Source organism: Rhinichthys klamathensis, unplaced genomic scaffold (genome assembly GCF_029890125.1).
Source record: "Rhinichthys klamathensis goyatoka isolate OS25496 unplaced genomic scaffold, OSU_Roscu_1.1 h1tg000146l_1, whole genome shotgun sequence".
NCBI lineage: Eukaryota > Metazoa > Chordata > Actinopteri > Cypriniformes > Leuciscidae > Rhinichthys > Rhinichthys klamathensis.
The window spans coordinates 420266-445000 of record NW_026606681.1 but is presented as its reverse complement, the minus strand read 5'-3'; the positions used below and the strand labels follow the sequence as shown (position 1 = coordinate 445000).

The window sequence follows — 24735 nt, the reverse complement described above, 5'->3', positions numbered from 1 at the left end:
TACTATAAAAAACACTGCATGGATATAAAATATTGATATATAGATTACTTTATTATGTGAGAGAATCTCCTAAAGGGACATAATGATGGAAAAAATATGGGATGTGAGAAAAGAAAATATTCCTACGCTTTTGCCTCCTGAACTTCAAGGTTTTGTGAGCGAACTCAAAGTTTCTCGGAGAAGTCAAACATTTGCAGGAGAACACAAAGCATTAACATCATCTTTCCTCCCATCTATTTATTTTTCATCACCACGTCCCTTTAGGGGCTCTGTAAGAATGAGATGGAAAACATACAGTATTGTCATCCATTATAAAGGTGTGTAATGGTGTGTGTGTGTGTGTGTTTTCAGGAAGAGCTGTCGGCAAACACAGACCTGATTCAGGCTCACAGAGAGAGAGTGGCTAAAGCGCCGAACGCCATCAACATCGAGCTCTTCTGGAAGAGTTATCTGGGGTAACACACACACTTTACTGCGCACAATATGATGATAATTACACAACTACAGCTTTATTATCAAAGATTTACCAAATGTTGCATTTCACGAGAAAACACAAATATAATCAACCAAAGTCAGCTACACATCTGCATTAGGTTTATCATCTGCATTACTCATTCATGTTTCTTTAAATAAACAATGCAATGACATATAAAGTGGATAGATATGCAGAATTATGAATAAGGGTCACAGATCTTCAGTCATGGTGGTTTGTGTGTATGAACTCATCCTGAATGGTTAAAAAAATGATTATATTGATCTGACCACTGAAGCAGATTACTAATGACTGTTGAACTATATATATTTCTTCGCTATTGCTTCAATGCAAGTGAACAAGCGCTCTGTGTGTGTTCAAGTAAGCCAGATATGAGCAGATTCTGCGCAATACGCTGTATTTAATATGTATTTATGCATTATTCATACGCTGTATTTGCGCTAAATCTGCGCAGATTTGACTTACACACACTTCCACACAAGTGAGGAAACATTGGCTGTGATTTGACAGCGTTACCGGGTTGGCGGGTGTTCATTTCAATGTACTTGCATGTTTAATTTTGCATTAAAAGTTACTTTTGTGATGCAAAAAATTCACTCATGAAATGCAGCATGATATCAGATATCAGATATCGGACAAATACAGTTCGGCCGCCTTTATAATGATGCTTTTCTCTTTGTCTCACAGTCGCAGAGATCTGTGCATCGAGAGGAACAACACTTTCAAGTAAGAATGATGAAAGCAAACCCAGAATGCATCTGTCTCTTACGTCTGCTCCTCTTTTGACATGTGTGTGTGTGTGTGTGTGTTCAGATGTCCTGTGATGCTGGTGGTCGGTGATCATGCTCCGTATGAAGATGCTGCTGTGAGTCTTTACTCAAATAAACACGTTCATCCACAAATCCCCATGATTCCTCTCACTGTGCGTGTGTGTGTGTGTGTGTGTATGTGTGTGTGTGTGTGTTTCTGTCCACTAGGTGGAGTGCAACAGCAAACTAGATCCAACGACCACCTCCTTCCTCAAGGTTTGGACTGCTCCTAGTTTTATGCATAATTTGATCAATGATAAAACAAATAGAAGGGCAAAAAAAATGATTTATGTTGTTTATTAGATTGTTGTCAGAAAATCAAGACGATTTGTACTTGTTTTTCTCTCCAGATGGCAGACGCCGGAGGGATGCCACAACTGACTCAGGTACGCCACGTCACTTTAAAGTGGATTATTTATCAATGCAATTCATTCGTACTGATGAAAGTGTGCGGTGTGTGAATGAAATGTGTGTGTGTTTACAGCCCAGCAAACTGACAGAAGCCTTTAAGTACTTCATTCAAGGCATGGGATACAGTAAGTGACCCGAGAGGGGTTCATTCATGAGAAATATCACAAAAAATGATCAAATTGAGTATTTACACTACCTATTTTGAAATAAATTAATACTTTTTATTCAACAAGAACATATTGAATTGATAAAAAGTGACTGTAAATTCATTTATAATGTCAAAACATATTTCTATTTCAAATAAAAAAAGGTTCTTTTGAACTTTCTATTCATCAAAGAATCCTGAAAAATAAAATGTATGACAGTTCACACAAAAAAAGCTAAACTATTTCCAACACTGATAATAATCATAAATGTTTCTTGAGCATCAGATCATCATATTAGAGTGATTTCTGAAGACTGGAGTAATGATGCTGGAAATACAGCTTTGATCACAGGAATAAATTACACTTTATTCACATAGAAAACAGCTGTTAAATTGTAATAATATTTCACAATTTGTACTGTATTTTTGATTAAATAAATGCAGCCTTCTTTCAAAAACATTTTAAAAATCTTACCGATTCAAACCTTTTGAATGCCAATCTAATACTATACACAGCAATGATTTATCTTCTCATCACTAAACAAGTTTAACCCACATAACTGGAGCAAATGGATTAATTATCAGTAATTAATCGTTGACAGAAGCGCCATATTTCCGTTTCTGCATTAAAAATAGCAAACCAGCAACTAGTTTTAATTCCAGTGACATTATTTAGTTCATATTTAGTCATTTTTCCGTGTTTGTTCTCTGACGTTTGCTGCTTCTCTACTTTTTTCTCCTTTTTTTTTCCATAAATGCAAAAAATACAAAGTTGTCATGTTTATAATACACAATGTTTGTGTATAATATACAAATCAAAATGGTCAAAATATACTCTGACCGTCAGCACAATACAGAGAAAGAACTGAGTTAATTTGACAGACAAAAAGAGAAAGAGAAAAAGGAACACGAGGGTAGAAAATTAAATTGAAGACATTCTACTTGCTTTCTTATTTGCTGAAGATGAAATGCTGTGGAGAAACTTGTTAAATTCTTTAAAAAAAAACTAAACATATTGTCAAGCATTCTCTTTAGCAGAGTCAGATCGCTCTCAGAAAAAAAGGTACAAAAGCTTCACTGGGACGGTAACTTTTAAAAAAAGGTACACTTGTGTTCCTTTTAGGTGCTAATATGCACATTTAAGGTATCAATATGCGCTCTTTAGGTACAATAGTGTGCCTTTTGAAAAGGTACCGCCCCAGTGACAGCTTTTGTACCATTTTTTCTGAGAGGGTCGTCTCCTAAAATAATGTCCACATCTTGCAGGATATTATCATTATTAATTATATGTCACAGTGTCTGGTTTGTGTTTCCCCAGGTGTCCACTAGAGGTCTCTCTCCCTCACTGTCACCATTCGTTCTGGAACTGCATTTCCCACGATCCTTTGTCTGTTCTCATCACTCATCATTGCACGCAGCTGTTTCCCAGTACATTGTTTAGTTCTGTGTATACACCCTGTCTAGTTAGTGTTTGTCACGGAGTCGTTATATATTATCACACCACGTCTGTGTCTGTCTATTCATTGTTCCTTGTGTTTTGGATGGCTTATGTGGATATTGACCCCTGCCTGGACTGTTTTGTGAGTAACGGATTTCCCTATTAAAAACTTGCTGCATTATTGGATCTTCTGTGTTCCTTGAGTGTGGATCGTGACAGAACGAATGGTGACAGTAAGGGAGAGAGACCTCTAGTGGACACCTGGGGAAACACAAACCAGACACTAATACTTTTCCAAAGTTGTGTGACAGGCCCAAAATAAATGGAAAAAAATCATGTGTCAATATCATTTTTATACGTCTTCCTAAAATGTTTAACAGGGTAAATGTGTTAACCGTCTGCTTGTCTTCCTCCTCCAGTGGCGTCGTCCTGCATGACGCGTCTCTCTCGCTCGCGCACCACCTCTCTCTCCTCCTCCTACTCCATGGAGGGCTCTCGCTCCCGATCCCGCACGCTGTCCCAGGGCTCCCAGGGGGGACAGCTCCCGCCCAGCCCGTCCCAGACCATGGAGGTGTCGTGCTGAGGAGCGCCGGCGCCGAGAGATGCAGCGCTCGAGTCCTGCGGGCCGTGAAGCGAGTGACGACTCTCTCGCTCCCTTCGCCGACCCGCCAGGCATGGGCCTTTAGTGAGCCCAAATGTAGTGTTAACCAATAGTAATACTTCTAATACGAATAATGATTATGACATTAATATTAATAACGACAAGCGTCACTTAAAAATAACGATGTTTCTCTTAAATACATGTTGAATTTCTAAACAAAAGAATAGAGAAAAGAGTATATAAGCTCATGATGTGTGTCTATCGACTTTAATGTGATTTTTTTGGTGTGCTTTTTTCTTTCGGTTTTGTATTTTGTATTTTTTTTTTTTTCTCGTACACAATCCTGCTGCTGTGGGAGAGGAACAGTGTTTCCGGAGACAGTTTTAGGCCGAACGAAGACTCGTCTCTGTAGTCGACAGCCAGCTCATGTCTTCCATTTGATCCTTTGCGAAAAAAAAAGAAGCTATGTACGTAAAAAAGCGAGAAAGAAAGAGACTGTAATTATATTTGACTTTGATTTGTTTGGTTGCGGGGGTCGGGGCCGTTGGGGTCTTTGCCTGTTCTGAATTGCATGCCAGAATTTGTTTGACCACGTCAGTCTACATTTTTGTTTTGTTATTACGTTCCTTTTATTTCGGTGAGTGTGTGTGTGTGTGTGTGTGTGTGCGTTCAGTAGGAAATAAAAACGTGACAGTCACAGGAGTCGTTGTTTTGAAGCCAATGTGAAATGACGTTCATATTTCACTTCTGTAATCTAATGTATTTTCACTGAAACGGGAAACTCAGTGAGAATAAATGCAGGACGGGATTGTCTGTGAGGAATTGATCAAATGGTGAAAAGTGTCTCTACGATATAAGAAGAAATGGAGGACGGCGGTCGAAAAGGAAAGCTGTTTCAGCGAGTTTGATGAAAGACTACGGAGATGCACAAATCGTTCACAGAAAGAGCAGAAATATGGATTAAGAAAGTTAATAAATTCACGTGGACGTTCGGGTGAAAGCGAGCAGGATTGTTAGAAGTGCTTCCATCAATGAGTGTGTTTACATGTACAACAAAACTATCACAATCAGCTCATTCTGAAAACTCACCCTGCGAATCAATGAATCAAAGAACACACTTATTTTGACGTTATACATTTTTCCCGTCACAATAAAAAATGCGCATGTCTGCCTGAAAGGAAAAATTCTGAGTAACTTGTTTCGACATCTATTCTAGTTCCATAAATGAAAAACGAGTCACTTGTGTGTGTCATGAATGAGCCGATAGCCGATGAGAAAGTGAAACTTTTTGCAAATTGGTGGAGAATTAGTATGCTGTGATTTGTATGAAAACGTGTCATTTTTTTTAAAGAAAAGAATACCAACTCACCATCAATTCACCAAAGTGTAAAATAGTTACGAATTGCCACAATATTGTGTTAGTCATTTCCATGATCCAGTGCTTTGGCATTTAGAGGCTTTCCCCAATAAAAGCCCACTGTTTAAGGCATTATTAAGTATCACCGGTGTAAGGTCATGCATGCAAACACACTCATTTAGTTGTGACGCAATCACTGGTGTAGTTTGAGAAAAAAACCTGCAGGATGAAACGTTTGACCTCGTCCAGTGTAGCAGTGAATCATAGGAATATTGGTCTTTATTCGAGCAGATGCTGACCTGTAAATGGGAATTAATCTACAGTGTGTCTTCTTCGTTGACTTTTCAACCCGATTACATCAGAAAGCGTAACTATTTTACAAGGTGGCAAATTCCTAAGATGTGATTCGTACAGATACGTGCGGTTTTTAGAAAAACTTAAGCATGAGGGTCCACGTCTAAGCACCAGTGAGGTGTAAAGAGATCGAGACATGTTCCCTAATCCTGGAACAACATTCTTGTCCAACAATTTAGTCTAGTCTAAACCTAGCCCTGCCCATGACCTAGCCTTAAATGATGCTGAATAACACTGAAGTAGAAGCACCTAACACTGATGGTAAGCCTAAGCTTGTCCCTAAGTCCCTCAAATCTGATTGGTTGATTGGAATGTAGTTCCAGGATCAATAAAGATGCTTCAATAAATTGTATAGGTCAATACGATTATAGCCACCAATAGTCAAAATAGTAAAATAGTTGCCATGAGTTGTGTCTTTGAGTGTGTACGATGGCAGTACCAGATTTGTGGATGTGTGCTATCGTTGTACCATGGTATTTTTTGAACTACAGTGGAGTATATTATCATAGTACAGTATTTGACTATGGTACTCATCTAGTACTGTGGTTTACATCAAAATACCATGGTACTGCCACCGGACTATAACCCGTTTCGATGAAAAGCGTCGAGGGTTGGCTCATGGTGATGCACGTTTGCTTTGTTTCTTTGAATGGCCGTCCCTGGGTTTAACGTAACTCGAGAGCACTAGTGTACTCATCTAATGCTGAATCATAGTGACTCGTACACAGAGTAAAACAGTGCGTGTGGTCGCGAGTGTCAGCGCTTTCTGACATGTCTGAGCGTGTGTGAGGTGCTTACACTCTCTAAAGCACAATAGGGAAATATGCGTGCGTTTGTCTAGAAGAATAGTGACGATTCAAAGCGCTTGTGTTACATTAACTTTTCTGACTAACCAGCCCCTTCACTGCCAACAGGGTTTAGCCACATTACGTCCAAGAGCTCGTTCAAGCATCAAGCCACTGAGATTAGAAAGTTAGCATAGCTGCAATGTATCAATTGTAACAATTTACAATGTGAAATTGTGCGACAGTGAAGTGACGTATAGAGAACACCGAAATCACTGCGGGTTTGTGCCATCATTTTTACCAGATTGCCAGATGACCAAAACTGTCCTCACAACTGCAAATGCATCGTAACAATCAGGTTCAGCAAAACACTGCCCTGCAAATAACAATGAGACATTAAATGTTTCAACAACGTTAATTGGAAAGTTCTTCCAGTAGTGCCGTGAACATTCGTTGGTTTGTGCTTGCAGGAGCACTTTGTCTGTAGAGATTCTCAAATCACATTTCATCCTGTTTTAGAGAGGTTTTATTTTGTTTACGAATAAGTTGGAATTAGTTGGACGTGTAAGCAGGAGACGTGGTGTTTTTCCTCTTTCTTTCGAATGGAAAGTTCATGTTGTGATCAGTGTGGGTCATCCCATCATCATCCCAGATTCACATGAGCCTTTACCAAAAATAGAAATAGTTTGAATCTGAAATGTTTTACCAAATAAATAAAGAAATAACCATAAAAATGTGAATTAAAACTTAAATAATGAGGTAAAGGGACGGCTTAGGTCGTGGTGTGTGTTGCTGAGACGGTGTGAATGTAAATGTGTATCCATTTTCTTTCTTTCTTTTTATTTTTTGACTCTCCTCAATGAAATCCTTTTCACCTTTTATTTTCTGTGAATTAGATTTGCATCTCAATGTCCTCATGGGTTAGACATCGGTGTGCTAGTTCTTGTGTAACTTTTTTAGCTTTAGCACTAAAAAAGGAAATAGCTAATGTAATTAACAAATAAAAAAAATAAAATAAAAAAAATGTCATGAATAACAGAATGCAATCAGAATTATTTGTGTGGCTAATTTCTCTGTGTAATACTATGAACAACTGGGAAAAAATAATTAAAGGGATCAAAATTACGCTCTTGTTATTTGTTTCTTATTTTCATAGATACTTTTGGGTCATGCAAAAATATTCTTATGTTGTCCTGTGGATTGAATTGGTCAGACTTTTCAGGTTCCTTGAATATATAACTCATCATCAGAAATAGATAGAGTGAAAATGTGCAGTTTTAAATGTGTATTTGTTTGCGTTATGATCATATAAAATAAACTAGTCTTTTCATAAGATCTAAAACAATACATGTACATTAATTAACCATAATTTTTAACCTATTTTGTATTTAAGGTTTACATTTAAAGTACTATTTTAAAAGTTTTTCACACACGATTTAACAGGAAAAGACAAAAAAAAAAAAAAGAAGTGAAAAATTTTAGGGGGTTCTGAAGAGCCAAACAAAATTATTTCAATTATACTCTAATTTAAATAAATAAATAAAATGTCACGACATCAGAAAGGCAGGCAATTTTTTTATTATTATTATATTTAATCGTGTGTGAAAAAAATAGTGTGTTAAATCGTGTGTGAAAAACTTTTAAAATAGTACTTTAAATGTAAAACTTACATTTTTATTTAACCAGGGAAAAAAATCACTTTGAGATAGATAGGCCAAGGTAGCAGCGCACAGTAAACATAATAAAAACAAAGAAAAAGTACGATTAAATACATAAAACAATAGTCACAACACACATATACACACTCACACACTCACAACCACACACATACACACTCACACACACACACAACAAATAAAACAAAATTAAAAGTTAAGAACAGGTGTAGACAGTTTTGAATGTTTGATTGAGATATGACTTAAACTCATTGATTGAGATAAAAACAGTAAGTTTCAATGATCTTTGAATCTCATTCCAAGCAGTTGGTGCACTATAAATAAAAGCAGTTTTTCCAAACTCTGTCTTCATTAAGGGAACATTTAAAATAATATATCTACTTGAACGCAGATTATAGCCTTGACTATTGACAGTTAAAGAATAATCATATACAGAGGAAGCTGACCAACTATGGCCTTGTACACAAGTATAAGCCAATGCTTGTACCTTCTAAAGTGAAGTGAAGGCCAACCAACCATTTCATACAGTGCACAATGATGAGTATAATAATTTGTATGAGTTATAAATCTAGAGCAGAGTCTAATGATTGTAAAAGAGCCTTAGTGGTATTTCTGTAATAAAACATCTCCATAATCTAAGACAGGTAAGAAGGTATATAGCTTCCACCAACTTTCTCTTGGCCGACTGTAAAAACTGGCACTGTTCCGGAAATAAAACCCCAGCTGTAACCTTAACTTAGATAGAAATTGTTTAACATGTAACTTGAATGATAAATCCTCCTCCAACACAAAGCCTAAATATCTGTAGGAGGAAACCAGTTCTATAGATTTACCCTGCAGAGTGTAAAGAGGTAATGGAGACAATTCACACTCATGTCTCCTAGAAAAGACCATGCATTTTGTTTTCTTATCATTCAGAACTAGTTTTAAAAGAGGAGGTTGCGCTGAACCATTACAAATGCTTCCTGCAACTTTGAAATGCAACTATCAATGGAAGATGCAAAACAATAAATTATGGTGTCATCTGCATATAAATGAATACTTGCGTCTGATAGGTTATCACCAAGATTGTTAATATATAGTGTAAATAACAGCGGACCCAAAATGGACCCCTGTGGCACACCAGATTCAATACTGAGCCTATCCGAAAGAGACCCCTTAATTTGCACCCTTTGGCACCCATTCTTTAAATAGTTCCTAATCCAACCTAATGCGGTTTCAGAAAGACTGATACTATGTAGACGTGATAGTAGAATACCGTGATTGACAGTATCAAAAGCTTTAGTCAAATCAATAAACACTGAAACACATGATCTTCCATTATCTAGGGCGCAGGCAATGTCATTTAGACTTTCATAGTGGCTTTTACCGTACTATGATTCTTTCTGAAACCGGACTGAAACCTAGACAAAATGCTATTACTAACCAAGAGCTGTTCCTTTAGCTGTTCGCTGACATTTAGAGAGATTCTAAAATTTTGGCTGTAACTGATAGCTTAGAAATCGGTCTATAATTATTTAAATTGGTTGGATCACCTTTCAACAGGGGTACAACCAGAGCAGATTTCCAGACATCAGGGACCGGACAACATTCTGTTCTAAAGATAAATTAAAAACATAAGCTAGTGGGCCAGCAATGATCTCAGCAGCTACTTAAAAAAAATATGGCTCAGCTTCATCAGGCCCTGCAGATTTCTTAATGTCCAGGTTTTTTAAGGCCTTTAAAACTTCACTTCTTAAGATTGGAGAAAAAAGTAGGGCAATCATCTCTCAGAAGTGGAGATGGATTTGGTATATCACTCACTGAAATTTCATTAAAAATAGAATCTGAAGAAATAAAATGCTTATTAAAGCTATTTACCATATCCGTCCTGTTAGTAATAGGGCTATATTTTACTACAATTTCATCAGGAAAATCATTAGATAACATGGAAGGAGAAAGTGATTTGATGGTTTTTCAAAATTGAATAGGATTATTTAGATTTTGTAAGGTTTCATTTAGATAATATTCAGATTTAGATCTGCGTATAAAAGCTGTACATTTGTTTCTCAATGTTCTAAATGCTACCCAATCTCTTTCTGTATCCGATTTCCTCGCTGTGGCCCGAGCCAAGTTTCTTTCATGAAGGAGTTCAGATAATTCATTTAACCATGGATTATCCATATCACGGCCTTTTACTCTGAAAATCGTAACCAATTGCATTGGTTACCGGTGTGTTACAGAGTAGAATTTAAAGTATTACTTTTAGTTTATAAATCTTTAAATGGATTAGCACCAACGTACCTAGTAGAATTATTAATAGAACAAAAGCCTGCAAGGTCTCTACGCTCTTCAAATCTGGCCTTACTGTCTACCCCAAAATCGCGCCTAAAGCGCAGAGGAGATCGAGCGTTTTCCATCGCTGCACCTAGACTTTGGAATACTCTCCCAATTAGCTTAAGACAGGCTCCATCTCTTACTATTTTTAAATCCAAACTTAAAACCTATTTATTTTCAAAAGCTTTTGATTAAAGACTGTGTTTTGTATGTGTTTGCATGTTGCTTGAATATGGGGTTCCTTATTGATTTGTGAGTCTATGTGGAAAGCACATTGGTCAACAGCTGTTGTTTTTAATAGTGCTATACAAATAAATTGTCATTGTCATTGTCATTGTCAAAATCCTAACAGGTGCATGCCTATTCACAATCTTCAAAAATGCGTGTGAAAATACTGCCATGCAGTGGTCACATAAGGTATTAAAAACAATCTATCCCAGTCAGATGCAAACCCTTGAGGATCAAACAATTTAAAGCTCCTTTTTGTAATAATTCTAGGTTTTACTTTGGGAATTTTACAATTCCTTATGGCATCTACAGTACAATGATCACTAACATCATCAGGAAAAACCCCTGTATAGGTTTATTTATGGGGTTTATAATATCTATTCGAGTGAACTTGCTTGGGTTCTTATGATTTGGTCGTGTAGGTGATTCAATACGTTGAGTAAGATTCACAGAATCACAATATGCTTTGAACTGATCTGAGTTTGATGTCAAACAATTCCAATTCAAATCACCCAATAATACAAGATCTTTAGGAAGCAGGTCAATTACACCAGCTGACAGTGAGGGGAGAGCATCACTGATAGCCCCAGGTGGTCTATAGCAGCCAACTATACATAAATGACAATCTTTTCCATATTCCAGGTCGATAGCCAGGAACTCAAACTGAAACTGATTTAAGAACAGTTGCATGAAAATTTGATTTAATACACATTGCAACCCCACCCCCATTACTTTTACGATCAGCTCGAAACACATTATACCCTTCTAATGCGATGTCATGGTTTAAGATTGATTTTTTAAGCCACGTCTCAGAGATAACCAAAATATCTTGGTCTAATTTTGGCAGCAGGCTACAAACATTTAAGTGTACAATGCCAAGGCCTGATCTATTTGAGAAAGCCAAAGGAGTTGAAACAATTCCAACTGGACCAGGATTTGGATTAATACTGGCCAATAAGAGCGACAACATTATCAGATATCGCTGTCTTCGATTTTTTGATGGAGGGTTACAATGTTCATTTCGAGAGTCCAATAGAGAGTTCGACAAGAAAAGAGGGTTCTTAAAGAAGAGTGAGTTCTTTGTCCCTGTATCCATAAACGCGAAATTACTAACAACCCGAAATATGAAGATAATATCCGTACATTTTGATGAGAGATGCATGTGGAGACGCGATAAATGAATCGCTTTGTCTTCCGTCTTCCTTGGTATGTCCCATTATCTGAGCATGGAGATTACCGCACAGAAAACCGCACCTTCATGATACCAGCGTTGAAGTGAGAATCGCACAGACAGCTCCACGACCCCGACGGAAGAGCAGACAGCAGAGCGATATGGAAGATAGGCCTCGTTTACAGGAGAACAACAGCTGGAGAGTTCAGACAAGGCGAAAAAACATCACCGACCTTGACTGCAAGTATCCCCACCTCCACGATGATCTGCGAGCTCCAGTTAGTTTAGTATCCGGGGGGTACTTCAAGGAACAGCCGTGACTTTCCGAACGCCGTTGTTAACGCAAACGTTTTCCAAAGTGAAAACGTGGTGATGGATGGCGACCCGGGGTAGTGCAACAAGTAAGCACGCTTCACCCAACGCAAAACAGCTTGTAGATAACTAAAAGTCCGGTCTGATTTTAATCCAGACTCAATGCAAGATAGAGCCCGATTTTAAAATGCCTTCTTGAGATAAAACACACAACATTTAAACGTACGGGAGAAGACTGCAGATCAGCAGATCAGACAAGACAAACACTGTGGTGCCATCTTGGATTCGCATTTTGTCCGCAATGAGAGAGTCTAAGCCCTTCTTGTGCTTCGGGGCAGATACATGTATTTATCATTCGCATAGCAATGATAATACAAGCCATGCTTTTCAAAAATAGTGTCTAAAGGGATCTTATTGACAGAAAACAAAAAAGAGCCCAACATAGAGCCTTGGGGGACACCACGAGTCAAGGGAACAACACCAGAGTGGAACTCTCCTATGTTCACTGAAAAAATATTATTTTTAAGAGCAGTTCAAATTCAACTTAGAGCAGTTTCATTGCGTCTAATGCCCACAACGTGCTCTAACCGAGACAAAAGAGGGTAACACTTTACTTGAAGGGGTGTGCATAAGACTGACATGACACCTTCATAACCATGACATGACATATGTCATGAATATGAAGTAGGGTTTATGCATGTTTATGACAACTGTCATTAATAAGTGTCTTTCGCTCAATAATGACATTTTGAATGCAAATATGACATTGTTTAAGATGTCTTTGTTATGACACCTTGACACAAACCATAACATCATAACCTGTCAGTGTCTTTGTCATGACAACTTGACATTAAATTAAGTTAAAATGTCATGTGGTTGGTTTTGACATTGGCTGTCATAAGGCCATTATAACTGTGTCATGAATATTTTTCGTGACCTCAACTACAGTGGTACAAATTGAATTTGTCATTAAACAGTTATAATGGCTTCATAACAGCCAATGTCAAAACCAACCACCTGACAGTTTAATGTAATGTTAACCAATAAAGCTAAGTGGTTTCTTAAGTTTGATAATTAATCTGCTAGGTCATGTTTATGACAGGTTGTGTTGTCTAGTAATGTCAAGTTGTCATGACAACGACACTGACAGGTTATGATGTATTGCTTATGTCAAGGTGTCATAACAAAGACATTTCAAACAATGTCATATTTGCATTAAAAATGTCATAACTGAGCGAATGACACTTAATGACAATTGTCATAAACATGCATAAAACCTCCTTCATATTCATAACATGTGTCATGTCATGATTATGAAGATGTCATGTTGGTCTTATGCACACCCCTTCGAGTAAAGTGTTACCCAAAAGAATACCATGACAAAAAATGCTATTGTTTAAGGAAGATTGTCAGACCCCTGTAATGGTTTGTGGGGTTTTTTTTCTCTATATTTAGAAACCTGGACAATGGTTACTCGTGTGTCTATGTGCATTGATGAGGTCAGTGTTGATATACGTCTCTCTCTGTTGCTAGAGGACGGAAATCACTTCTGACATAAGAACAATACGATACTAGAGGAGGCTCTGAAACACAATATCATCCTTCATTGACAAATGTACAATTATCCAGTGTGTCAGAAAGAGGTTTCCACAGCGATCAAAGATCTGCTCACACAAACACTTATAAACCTCACAGACCGACGGCCAACGACACAGACGACTGCAGGTATGTGAACCTTCATGATCTTTACTAATATTATAAGCAGTTTAATGTGACTTAAAGACTATTTAAAAAGACTCCGCCACTGGTAACTCATTTACATCATTTACCTTTTTTTGTCCTTTTTTGTTTGTTAAACTTAATAGTTAGAGTTTTATTAATGGATTATGCATTTATCTAGATTAATAATTGGGTAACGCTTCCTTTTACAGTCCTGTTACCCATGTACTTACTATGTACTTATTATAGTAATTGTAATTTTTGGGTAATAACTAGGTACTAACCCTGAACCTACCCCTAACCCATATACTTACCTTATATTAGCCAGTACTTTCTAGGTAAGTACACTGTAAGTACACATCAGTACTGTACTGTAAAAGGAAGCGTTACCAATAACTGATTAGGTGGATTAATACATTTTGATCATAAATGAAATATTTTGTGGCAGAAGCGATTTCCCGGAGCGACTAACACGGATATTATTTCCTGGAGCTGTTTAATCAGAAGAAAGAAGACATCATAAACACTGTGGTAATTAATGTTAAAAAATAAATATATAATATGTTAAGCTAAAAAATAAAATAAACACAGTCCAACATATTATGATGCATAATTATTTTATATTTCCATATGTTATTTATTACTAATTTTAGTTTTTGTGTTGCATATCTGTACAGTACATATTATGAAAAATATATTTTAACTAACTTAAATATCATCACAACAGCTGTGTGCAAAGTAAAACAACATGTATGAGTATGTGAGTAATTCTTGTGTTTTTGTATGACTCTCCTGATTAAAATCCAGCTAAAATCAGCAGTAGAATCAAATCATCTGTATCAGCTGAACATATTTGCCTATCCAGTTCAACAAACATTTATTTCCCAAAAGGAAGATGAAGAATTTGGGTCTTTTCGCTGTAACTGCTCTTCTGCTCTTCAACGGCTATCACTGCACCACAACAGTTTCTTCAACATCTGCAATATCTCCAACATCTGCAGCATCTGCAACATCTGCAATATCTGCAGCATCTGCAATATCTGCAATATCTGCAGCATCTGCAATATCTGCAATATCTGCAGCATCTCCAACATCTGCAATATCTGCAGCATCTGCAATATCTGTTAATGCCACAGCACCAGCTACACCAGCGACCATGATCAATGGCTCAACTACAAGTGGAGCAACAGTTGCAGCTTCATCTTCTGTCCATCAGCTTCTCGGTGCAGGTAGAATGATAACATTTACCATATTGAATCTGTCAAGTTTTGATGATTTGTTATTGCCACTTATTGTACCAAAAAAGTATATGTGGTATGAAAAAAGTTTGACAATTCAGTTCAATAATTGAACAACTGATGACAGACAAAGCGGAATAAATAAGAAGGTTAATTTATTGTATGAGACATATTTTAGTATCTATATTTTAAATTGAAGAAATGCTATAATACCAGCACTATGATTTCACATGAATGATTTCACTCAATTTGCCTTTGGATTCATAAATGTACATCTAACTCGTGGACATGGACTGGTCAACGCAATGAATTCACTCAAATTGTTTGAGCAGGTTCAGTTTGTTAAGGATTTCATGTGGTACAGTTATTCTCATGAGAATATTAAAATCAATATGAAATTTTGAATCTGTTAATAGCAGTATGTCTGACTGAAACTGGATATTCAAGGGGAAAAATGTTTTGCGTCTTGATTTTATCCATTTTAACAACTGACTGGATGGTGAAAAGTGGACTTTATACAAATTTCAATTCAATTTCAATTTTATTTTAAAATCATTATACAGAAATATATACATGCATACCTTTGCTCAATGGATTATTCAGAGTTTGGTAACAATGCCTAAAGTTATTTGCCTTTTTTTTTTTACATTATTCAATAGTCCACATGGTTTAAATAAAAAAGAGCAGAAGTTTCAGAGTAAAAAAAAGATTAAGATTTCACTTTTATTTATTTATTGGGATAATGTGCACTTACCATATGGATGCAAAAATTAATAAATAGACTATTGAATTATGGATGCAAATTCTCATTTTTGAACAATCATATTTGAATGGAATTTGATTTATTGGGCTCCTAAATAAATGCATGTGATGTGTTTTGTGTCTGTGCAGGTCTTCTTACCTGGATGCTGTCGCGTGTTCAGTGGAGGAATTAGAGACCTGAACGTCGACTCAATCCAGGAGCATCTTACAACTTAATATTAATTGTTTATTTTATGTTATGTTCAGATTTTATTGTTTTGTTTTTTTGGTCTTCAGTGTGGCCATGCTAATAAATATCCTTCAATATTGCTTTGTGTTGTATCATCATATGTACACCAATCTATTAGCCCATCACATGCAGCTCATATAAGATATAGGGAAGATGAAGGAAAATACTGCTCTATATTGAGATTTAAGTTTTGCATGTGCAGGATGATGATGCATCAGCCAACGGGGTTTTAAGGGAAATAAATACAAACATTTGTTAATTTAGTTTTACATTTAAAATGTACAATTATTCAAAGAGGCCATCTTACCTCAGAATATAGAACAAGAATTATCTTATATAGCAAAAATCAATTCCTTCAATTATAACACAAGGTCCAGCTCGCATTTCCACTGCCACCAACATCATGTGTGCATGCAGCTTTAATAATGTTATTCATTAAGTTATAAAAAGTGTGACTGCTTCTTTAAGAGTAGACGTGACAGGATTAACCAATCAGAAGGGAGAACGTGTAGAGCGTGGCCTTCGCTTGTTTCCCAGACCAGGAAGTAACAATAATTCGAGAAGAGATTAACGTTTCATTTTTTTGTGCTATTAAATATAAAATATAAATAAATTCTGGGGCTTTGAGTTGGCACGGGATTTTGCATATCTCTGCTGTTCCATCAATCGGGAACGTTATCAAAATAATATTCATGAGTTAAACGACTTGACCTTATGGGGTTAGACTACATTATTCCACATAAATAGATTCACAAACAAATGTGAAGAGATTCACAAAAATGTATAAAATTCCCCAAAAAATAGATTAAGCTCCTGTCACGATTTGGTTGTTTAATGTCTGTCGTGTTTAATTTGATCAAGTCATGTGATCCTGCCATGTGTTCCCTTGTCTGATGTGTCATGCTGTCATTGGTTCATTGTTTCACAGGTGTTCCTTGTCTTGTCATTAGTCTTGTGTGCATTTAAGTCCTCATGCTTGCCATATGTCTTGGTCAAGTTTGGTTCCACTGTTTGGTAAGCTTTATGTCCATGTTTCTGATTTGCTCTAAGTTCATGCCACGCCATGCTTTTGTTTTGTGTTTGTTCACGTTATCCTAACTTAACTGCACTTGGGTTCTCATCTACACTTGCCTCCAGTGGACTCACTTACAGAACACTTGACCCAGACTCACGGCAAACATGAGGGCTGAAATACACACAAGACTGATCGTGACAGATCCACAAATACATGTAAAGAGATTCACAAAAATGAATAAAATTCACAAATAAATAAAATGAGATTTGCAAGAATACATATTTACAAATGTGTTTTATGTCACAAACACGGCTGAGTAATAATGCAACAATTCTAACCCCATATGACCTAAATCAAAATCGTTAAAAGAAATCATCAAAATAAAATATCAATAAAAAAAATAATATATATATATATATATAATAATATAATAAAACTTTATTACAGACTCACCGGTCCAAATAAAACAAACAAGACAGGACACACAATACAATACAATATAATAAAAAACAAATACCACTTCAGAGGAGACAACTATACCAATGCTTCCTTAACTTGGACTTATACCGTGTAGTGTTAAACTTGATATTGGTCAATGCCAAAATTATATAATTCTCTGAGTTATTCAGCCGACATATAAATTTGTACATAACATTTCTCAATGTGGCTTGCAGAGTGTTAACACCTGCAGCCACAAACATCTCACTGGCACTACACCAGCGTGGTCTTCTCAGCAGAATTCTCAGTGCATCGTTGTAAGCTACCTGAAGTTTATGCAAGCTAGCTTTGCTGAAACTAGACCACAAGTGGGCATTGTGGAGAGGAGTGCAGTAAGCTCTGAACAAAGCAACTTTCACTCTATCTGTGCACCCACCAAACTTACGAGCCAAACTATTCGCCTGAGCATATATAGATCGGCATTGCCTATAAACGTCAAGGTCATCCTTCAACTGATCTGTAATGAGATGCCCAAGATACTTATATTTGCTCAAAACTATCAAGGTATTACCTGACAATTTAAAAGGAGGAAACATTTGACATTTATTGATGTTTTATTAACAAGGTTCGGGAGGAACACGTTCTAATGATCAAACAATCAAGTCATTCCAGCCAGCTGTCAGCAATCAGTAATCAACAGGTCCACTCAATCAGCACGAGTAAAGCCTATAAATATACTCAGTCGACTCACCCATATTCCTCGACAGTTTTCAGCATTTGGTTTACCGCTTTGCTACGATGTCCCAAATGCTGTTTTCACCATCCGATGACGAGCTTAACCACTCCGCCACCTTCCCGTGCAAGATTCGGTTTGCCGCACGCTTCAGCCCGCGGCGCCAGGATTTCTGCGAGCCTGGGTCGCGCTCCAGATTCCACCGCCACGAGACCTCACTCGCCTCCCGCTTCAGCTGAGCTTTTCAGCACGGCGCTTCCCGCCGCAGTACCATACACAGCTGGGCCCGCCGGGTCACCCTCTGCCTCCCAGTGTTTTCCTCCTGCTGTTTTTAACTCTTTTCCTCTGCAGTGGCCTCCGGCTCCCATAGCAGACGCTAGCGTGAGGCTGCCTCCGCTAGCGGTGCAGGCTCAAACTTTCCACCACCTTCCCGTGACTACTGCTAACCCCTCCCATTTTCAGTGGCCTGCAGCTCAAGCAAGTGCGAGACCGCCTCCGCCAGCAACACAGGCTCAGGCATCTCATTTATTTCCTCCTTTTCCCCCTTATGCTTTTCTCAATTTTCCTTCTCAAGCCCCACAGGCCGACTTAAGCGTGAGGCTGCCTCCGCCGATAGTCGCAGCCCAGGCTTCTCTCCCTTACAGCTCTCTCTTAAATGCCAAATCACAATATTCTCTTTTCACAGCTACCCCGATGCCAGTCCCACCAAACGCTGTCGCTCTGGAGCCTCCCCCAGTGACTCAAAACATCCGAGCACAGATTCTGGCAGGTGCGGATGTAGACCTTTCACATTTACTTTCTCTGCTTCCCGTATCCGATTCTAACCGTCAGTTAGACTGCGGGGATTTTTCAGTCACTTTAAAAAAACAGAATACACATTCATCACGTTTACTTTCTTTTTCGGAGTTTTCAATCGCTTTCACCCACTTCACAGAAATCATTTGCTCAGCCTTCCCTCATAGGCAACGCGAACTGAACGACTATTTAGCGCTGATAGCCGAGCTCGCGTTGTCCTACGGGGGAGGGCACTTTTACACATATCACAAACTCTTCTCAGCAAAATGCGCTGTTAGGGTTTCACAGTGGAACCAATGCCCATACTGGGGAGCACTAGACACTGACCTGCACAGCAGAGTTTTCCTTGGCTGCAGGAATATTTCTTGCGCGGTCTGCAGGTCAGTGGCACATTCCACAATATCGTGCCCTCAAGTTAACCCCTCCGTTCCTCCATGCCCGGAAACGGGACCAGTCAAATCCACCAGCTACACACCAAGACCGGCGACTAGCAACCCATATCCACACGAGGCTAATTTCCGCTCCAGAGCACTTACGGACAGCATGCCCTGTCCTGTATGCCCTGTCTTTAAAGATGTCAATAAAAAATCTAAAAATTATTTATCGACTCCCGTGAATATTTCTCGCCTTTCTATCGAACTAGCTCACCACCCGGACTCTGACTTCACTGAATATCTGCTGTCTGGCCTACAACACGGTTTTAAACCGGGAGTGGTTTGTCCGCTCTCCCAAAACATAATCTGCGATAATCTCCAATCGGCTCTCGCCGAGCCCAACGTGGTAGACAACCTGATTAAAAAAGAAGTCGAGTCAGGCTTCATGATTGGCCCTTTTGACGAGCCTCCTTTCAAAGTTTTTCGCATTAGCCCCATTGGAGTGGCTACGAGAAAGTTTTCAGGTAAGAAACGCCTCATAGTCGATCTGTCAGCTCCACATAAATCCCTGTTCCCAAGCATTAACAGCCTGATCCCACTCGACGAATTTTCTCTCAAATATCACGACGTAGATCACGCAGTCGACCTCATAAAAATCGTGGGTCGGGGTGCCTGGCTCGCAAAAATTGACATCACTTCGGCTTTTAAAGTGATGCCCATCCACCCGGATTCATGGCACTTATTCGGAGTGCGCTGGCATGGGAAATTCTATTTCGCCGTACGCTTAACTTTTGGATGCAAAAGCAGCCCCAAAATTTTTGACATGCTATCTGAAGCCATTTGCTGGATCTTGTCAAACAATTACGCAATTCCTCACCTCATTCACCTGCTGGACGATTTTCTAATAATTTCGCCTCCCGGCGCCATTCCAGCAGCCCAGATCCTCACAGTTCAAAGAGTATTTGCCGAGCTCGGAATTCCCATCGCCCAGGAAAAAACCATGGGTCCCGCCACATCCATCGAGTTCCTTGGCATTAAGCTAGATTCAGTTAAATACCAGGCCTCCCTGCCCAAGGAAAAATCGATAGAATAATCCTCATCTCATCTACCCTCGTAGACAGTTCAAAGTGTTCCAAACGCGAACTCCTATCCATGCTCGGCCACTTAAACTTCGCCATGCGCATTATTCCACAAGGCCGCCCTTTCATTTCTCATCTCCTCTCTCTCGCGTCTTCAGTTCACGCACTAGAGGATCTCATTTCCCTAACTCCAGCATGCCACGACGTACTCAGGCTATGGATAACTTTTCTTAAACAGTGGAACGGCCTATCATTTTTCTATAAGGATCTAATTTCCTCCCCCATCGACATCCAGCTGTTCACAGATGCAGCCCCCTCAGTCGGCTTTGGGGGGTTCTGCCAAGGACGCTGGTTCGCGTCTACGTGGCCCCCACAAATACAGGACACGCTACAGTCCTCCGCATTATTCGAGCTCTACCCTCTCGTAGTAGCAGCCTTCCTGTGGGGGAAAGAATGGACTGCTAGCAGTATCGTAGTGCATTGTGACAATGAAGCTACAGTCCAGTGCATTAATAAAGGCCGTTCCCATTCACCCGCACTGATGCCACTTCTAAGACGTCTAATCTGGATTTCAGCATGTGATCAATTTATCTTAATTGCTAAACACATCCCCGGGTCAAAAAAAACAAATTGCTGACTCTCTGTCTCGCTTTATGTTTCAGAAATTCAGGATGCTGGCTCCAGAGGCAGACAAGCTACCAACTCCAGTACCTCATTATTCGGAATTAATATTCCCATAACCCACCCGCAAAAATCCCTCCTCAACAAATCGCTCGACACCATTCTCCAAGCAGTTTCCCCCAGAACTCTCCAATCCTATGTGACCGCATGGAGATGTTTTAAAGCCTTCCACCTTTCTTACAACACGCCATTCCCTGATTTTTCCCTCCTTACAATTACCTCCTTCATCTCTTACCTTAACAGCGTTAAGAGCCTCCAAGTCGGGTCCATCAAAAGTTACTTAAGCGGCATCCAATTTTTTCAAAAATTGATTCACGGCGCCCTCTCACCGGAGATAAATAATTCACAAACCTCCCTCTTAATTAAAGGCATCCAACGATCCCAGCCCACCCGCCCGGACACCAGACAACCCATAACGTTAGATATTCTTACTAAATGCATTCATACCCTCCGCTCAGGCTACCGATCCCTTAATACCTCTCGCACACTCGACGCCATGTTTATTCTAGCTTTTTTTGGTTTCCTAAGATGCTCTGAACTGGCTATCACTTCCAGATTCGACCCAAAAATCCACCCAAACATCTCAGATCTCTCAGTGCTTGACAGCGAAACTATCTCTTTTCTGATCAAACAAAGCAAAACAGACCAAACCAAAAAAGGCCACTTCATATATATTTTCAACCTCTCGTCACCAATTCAACCTTTCCAAACTATACTAGCATACCTCCAACTGAGAAACTCTCATGCTAAATCCCATCTCGAACCCCTGTTCATAGACGACTCTAACAAACCCGTGACACGCTTTTGGTTCCAAAAACACCTAAAATCTGTTCTCCAACTATCAGGCATCCCAGCAGAGAATTTCTCCAGCCATTCCTTCCGCATCGGGGCAGCAACCTCAGCAGCCCAAAAAGGCCTCTCCCAACAGCAGATCCAAGCGCTTGGAAGATGGTCCTCAGACGCGTTCCAAACCTACATCAGAACTAATCGTTTCCATATCAAAAAAGCCCACCAAATCCTCAACGGTTAAAAAAAAAAAATAATAATAATAATAATAATAATTTCCGAGTATCCATGTCTTCTCTTTCTCCATCCAGCGAGTATTGATCTCCCAGCGGACACAGCGAGAGCCTTCCAGGTCAAGCGTCCATGTCTTCTCTTTTCTCCGTCCAGCGAGTATTGATCTCCCAGCGGACACAGCGAGAGCCTTCCAGGTCAAGCATCCATGTCTTCTCTTTTCTCCGTCCAGCGAGTATTGACCTCCCAGCGGACACAGCGAGAGCCTTCCCGGTCGAGCATCCATGTCTTCTCTTTCTCCGTCCAGCGAGTATTGATCTCCCAGCGGACACAGCGAGAGCCTTCCCGGTCGATCATCCATGTCTTCTCTTTCTCCGTCCAGCGAGTATTGATCTCCCAGCGGACACAGCGAGAGCCTTCCAGGTCAAGCATCCATGTCTTCTCTTTTCTCCGTCCAGCGAGTATTGATCTCCCAGCGGACACAGCGAGAGCCTTCCCGGTCGAGTATTTATTTCTTCTCTTTTTCCGTCCAGCGAGTTTTGATCTCCCAGCGGACCCAGAGACAGCCTTCCCGGTCGAGTATTTATATCTTCTCTTTCTCCGTCCAGCGAGTATTGATCTCCCAGCGGACACAGCGAGAGTTCCCCAGGTCAAGCATCTTCATCTCCTCCTCCTCCGTCTAGCGAGTATTGATCTCCCAGAGGACGTAGCCAAACCCTCCCAGTCAAGCATCTATGTTTTTCTCTTTCCTGACTGATGAGGCTTACCCTTTCCGATGCCGTGACCATTGCCACAAGAACCCTCCCGTTCGAACATCCATACTTACCCGTCCGACACCGTAAGCATTGAACTCCCGTCGGACGCTGCGAGAGCTCTCCCAGCCAAACAACCAGGCTCTCCTTGAAATGCCAGCCCGCCAATCTCTGCGCTCTTTTCAGGGGGTCTTTAAGCAGGCGGCTGTCCTTTATTCACTTTGCTTTATGGGGAGTACTCTGGGTTCGGGCCCAATTTCCGAGCTCGGAGCCCTCCCCCCAGACAGCACGCCAAATACGCATAACCATCTATTCTCTGATCATTTGTGAGTGTGAACTCGTGAATTGATGTTTTATTAACAAGGTTCGGGAGGAACACGTTCTAATGATCAAACAATCAAGTCATTCCAGCCAGCTGTCAGCAATCAGTAATCAACAGGTCCACTCAATCAGCACGAGTAAAGCCTATAAATATACTCAGTCGACTCACCCATATTCCTCGACAGTTTTCAGCATCCCTCCACCACCCCATCTCCTCACACTTGCCTAGTTATCTTCCTAAACAGAGATACGGGGGGAGTACTCTGGGTTCGGGCCCAATTTCCGAGCTCGGAGCCCTCCCCCCGGACAGCACGCCAAATACGCATAACCATCTATTCTCTGATCATTTGTGAGTGTGAACTCGTGAATCCTCCTTTGTTCTGCAAATCATCACCGCACTCTTGTCTGTATTAAATTTTATGTCATGAACAGTTCCATAGTCAGAGCAAACATTAAGAAGCTGTTGAAGACCAGCACTGCTAGGACTGAAGACCACAAGGTCATCTGCATTCAAAATATGATTCACTAGAGTGTTACCTATCATACACCCAGTGTTACACAAATTCAAGCAGACAGAGAGCTCATCAACGTACAAGTTAAAAGAGAATAGGGGAGAGGATTCCACCTTATCTGACCCCGTTACTGACCCCAAAAGGGGCAGAAACACAGTGGCCCCATTTTATAAACATGGACTGGTTGGCATACCAGTATAGGACAGAATTCTCACAATACATTTAGATACACCTCTCTTACTCATTTTGTCAAATAACTTGTAATGATTGACGCGGTCAAAAGCTTTTGAAGCATCAATAAAACTCATTAAAACTGAGGAGTTCTTATCTCTATACGTATTAACAATTTCCTTTAAGGAATATATGGCCATATCTGTGCCATGTTTTGGTTTAAAACCAAATTGGTTGTCAGTAGAGGGGATAATGTCCACAATTGTGCTATTATATATATATATATATATATATATATATATATAAATGCAAATGGAGTGCAGGAAGTGATTTTCTACATAGGAAGCACTATCACAAACTCAAAATGCCTATGTTTTCCGTCGTTTATTGTTGCTCAAATCGATAAAACCGAGAAACTTGTATCGTTTTTTTGTATTTAAAAGTTGTCGCCTTTAATGTCGTTTTGTGTCTGCTGAAACTGAAAGTAATACGGATACCTGCTTACCGTTTGACTTGGTTAAATATTCACATTCTTCATGGCATCGTTTGCAGGGAAGATAAGCTTTTTATCGCATTGCATGGTCATTCGGTGTTTTCAGTGAAGTTTTCCGTTCACAATGTTGATCTGGTTACAATGGAAACAGTTTCACGTGCTGCTGCTTCAGCCATCATATGGTGGAAATTTCCAAATAAAAATGTGTTCAGCTGACAGAAGTCGATCCACTTCTTTGTTGGAAAGGTGAGATGTAGGCCTAACTAAAGTTTTATTATTGACATTGTAAATATTAATTGTCCCATAAGGC

At 39.4% G+C, this 24735-nt stretch overlaps 2 protein-coding genes and 1 pseudogene across 2 annotated transcripts in view; all 3 read left to right on the top strand.

The window, feature by feature from the left end:
* The window catches only part of ndrg2 (NDRG family member 2), a 31056-nt gene extending 27165 nt beyond the window's left edge, over window positions 1-3891 (top strand). The window contains exons 9-15 of the mRNA XM_056257877.1: window positions 352-455; window positions 1181-1219; window positions 1307-1358; window positions 1471-1518; window positions 1653-1688; window positions 1787-1838; window positions 3716-3891. Of these exons, the coding sequence (XP_056113852.1) occupies window positions 352-455; window positions 1181-1219; window positions 1307-1358; window positions 1471-1518; window positions 1653-1688; window positions 1787-1838; window positions 3716-3879 (495 nt within the window). The 3' untranslated portion in view covers window positions 3880-3891. The remainder of the gene's footprint in view (window positions 1-351; window positions 456-1180; window positions 1220-1306; window positions 1359-1470; window positions 1519-1652; window positions 1689-1786; window positions 1839-3715) is intronic.
* A 9671-nt stretch (window positions 3892-13562) lies between these two features.
* Window positions 13563-15988, top strand: LOC130090477 (uncharacterized). Its single transcript, XM_056257870.1, has 3 exons — window positions 13563-13595; window positions 14681-15044; window positions 15945-15988. Exons 1-3 carry the CDS (start codon window positions 13563-13565, stop codon window positions 15986-15988), a joined length of 441 nt encoding a protein of 146 aa, XP_056113845.1.
* A 1028-nt stretch (window positions 15989-17016) lies between these two features.
* On the top strand, window positions 17017-22165 carry LOC130090476 (uncharacterized; annotated as a pseudogene).
* The last annotated feature ends 2570 nt before the right edge of the window (window positions 22166-24735 follow it).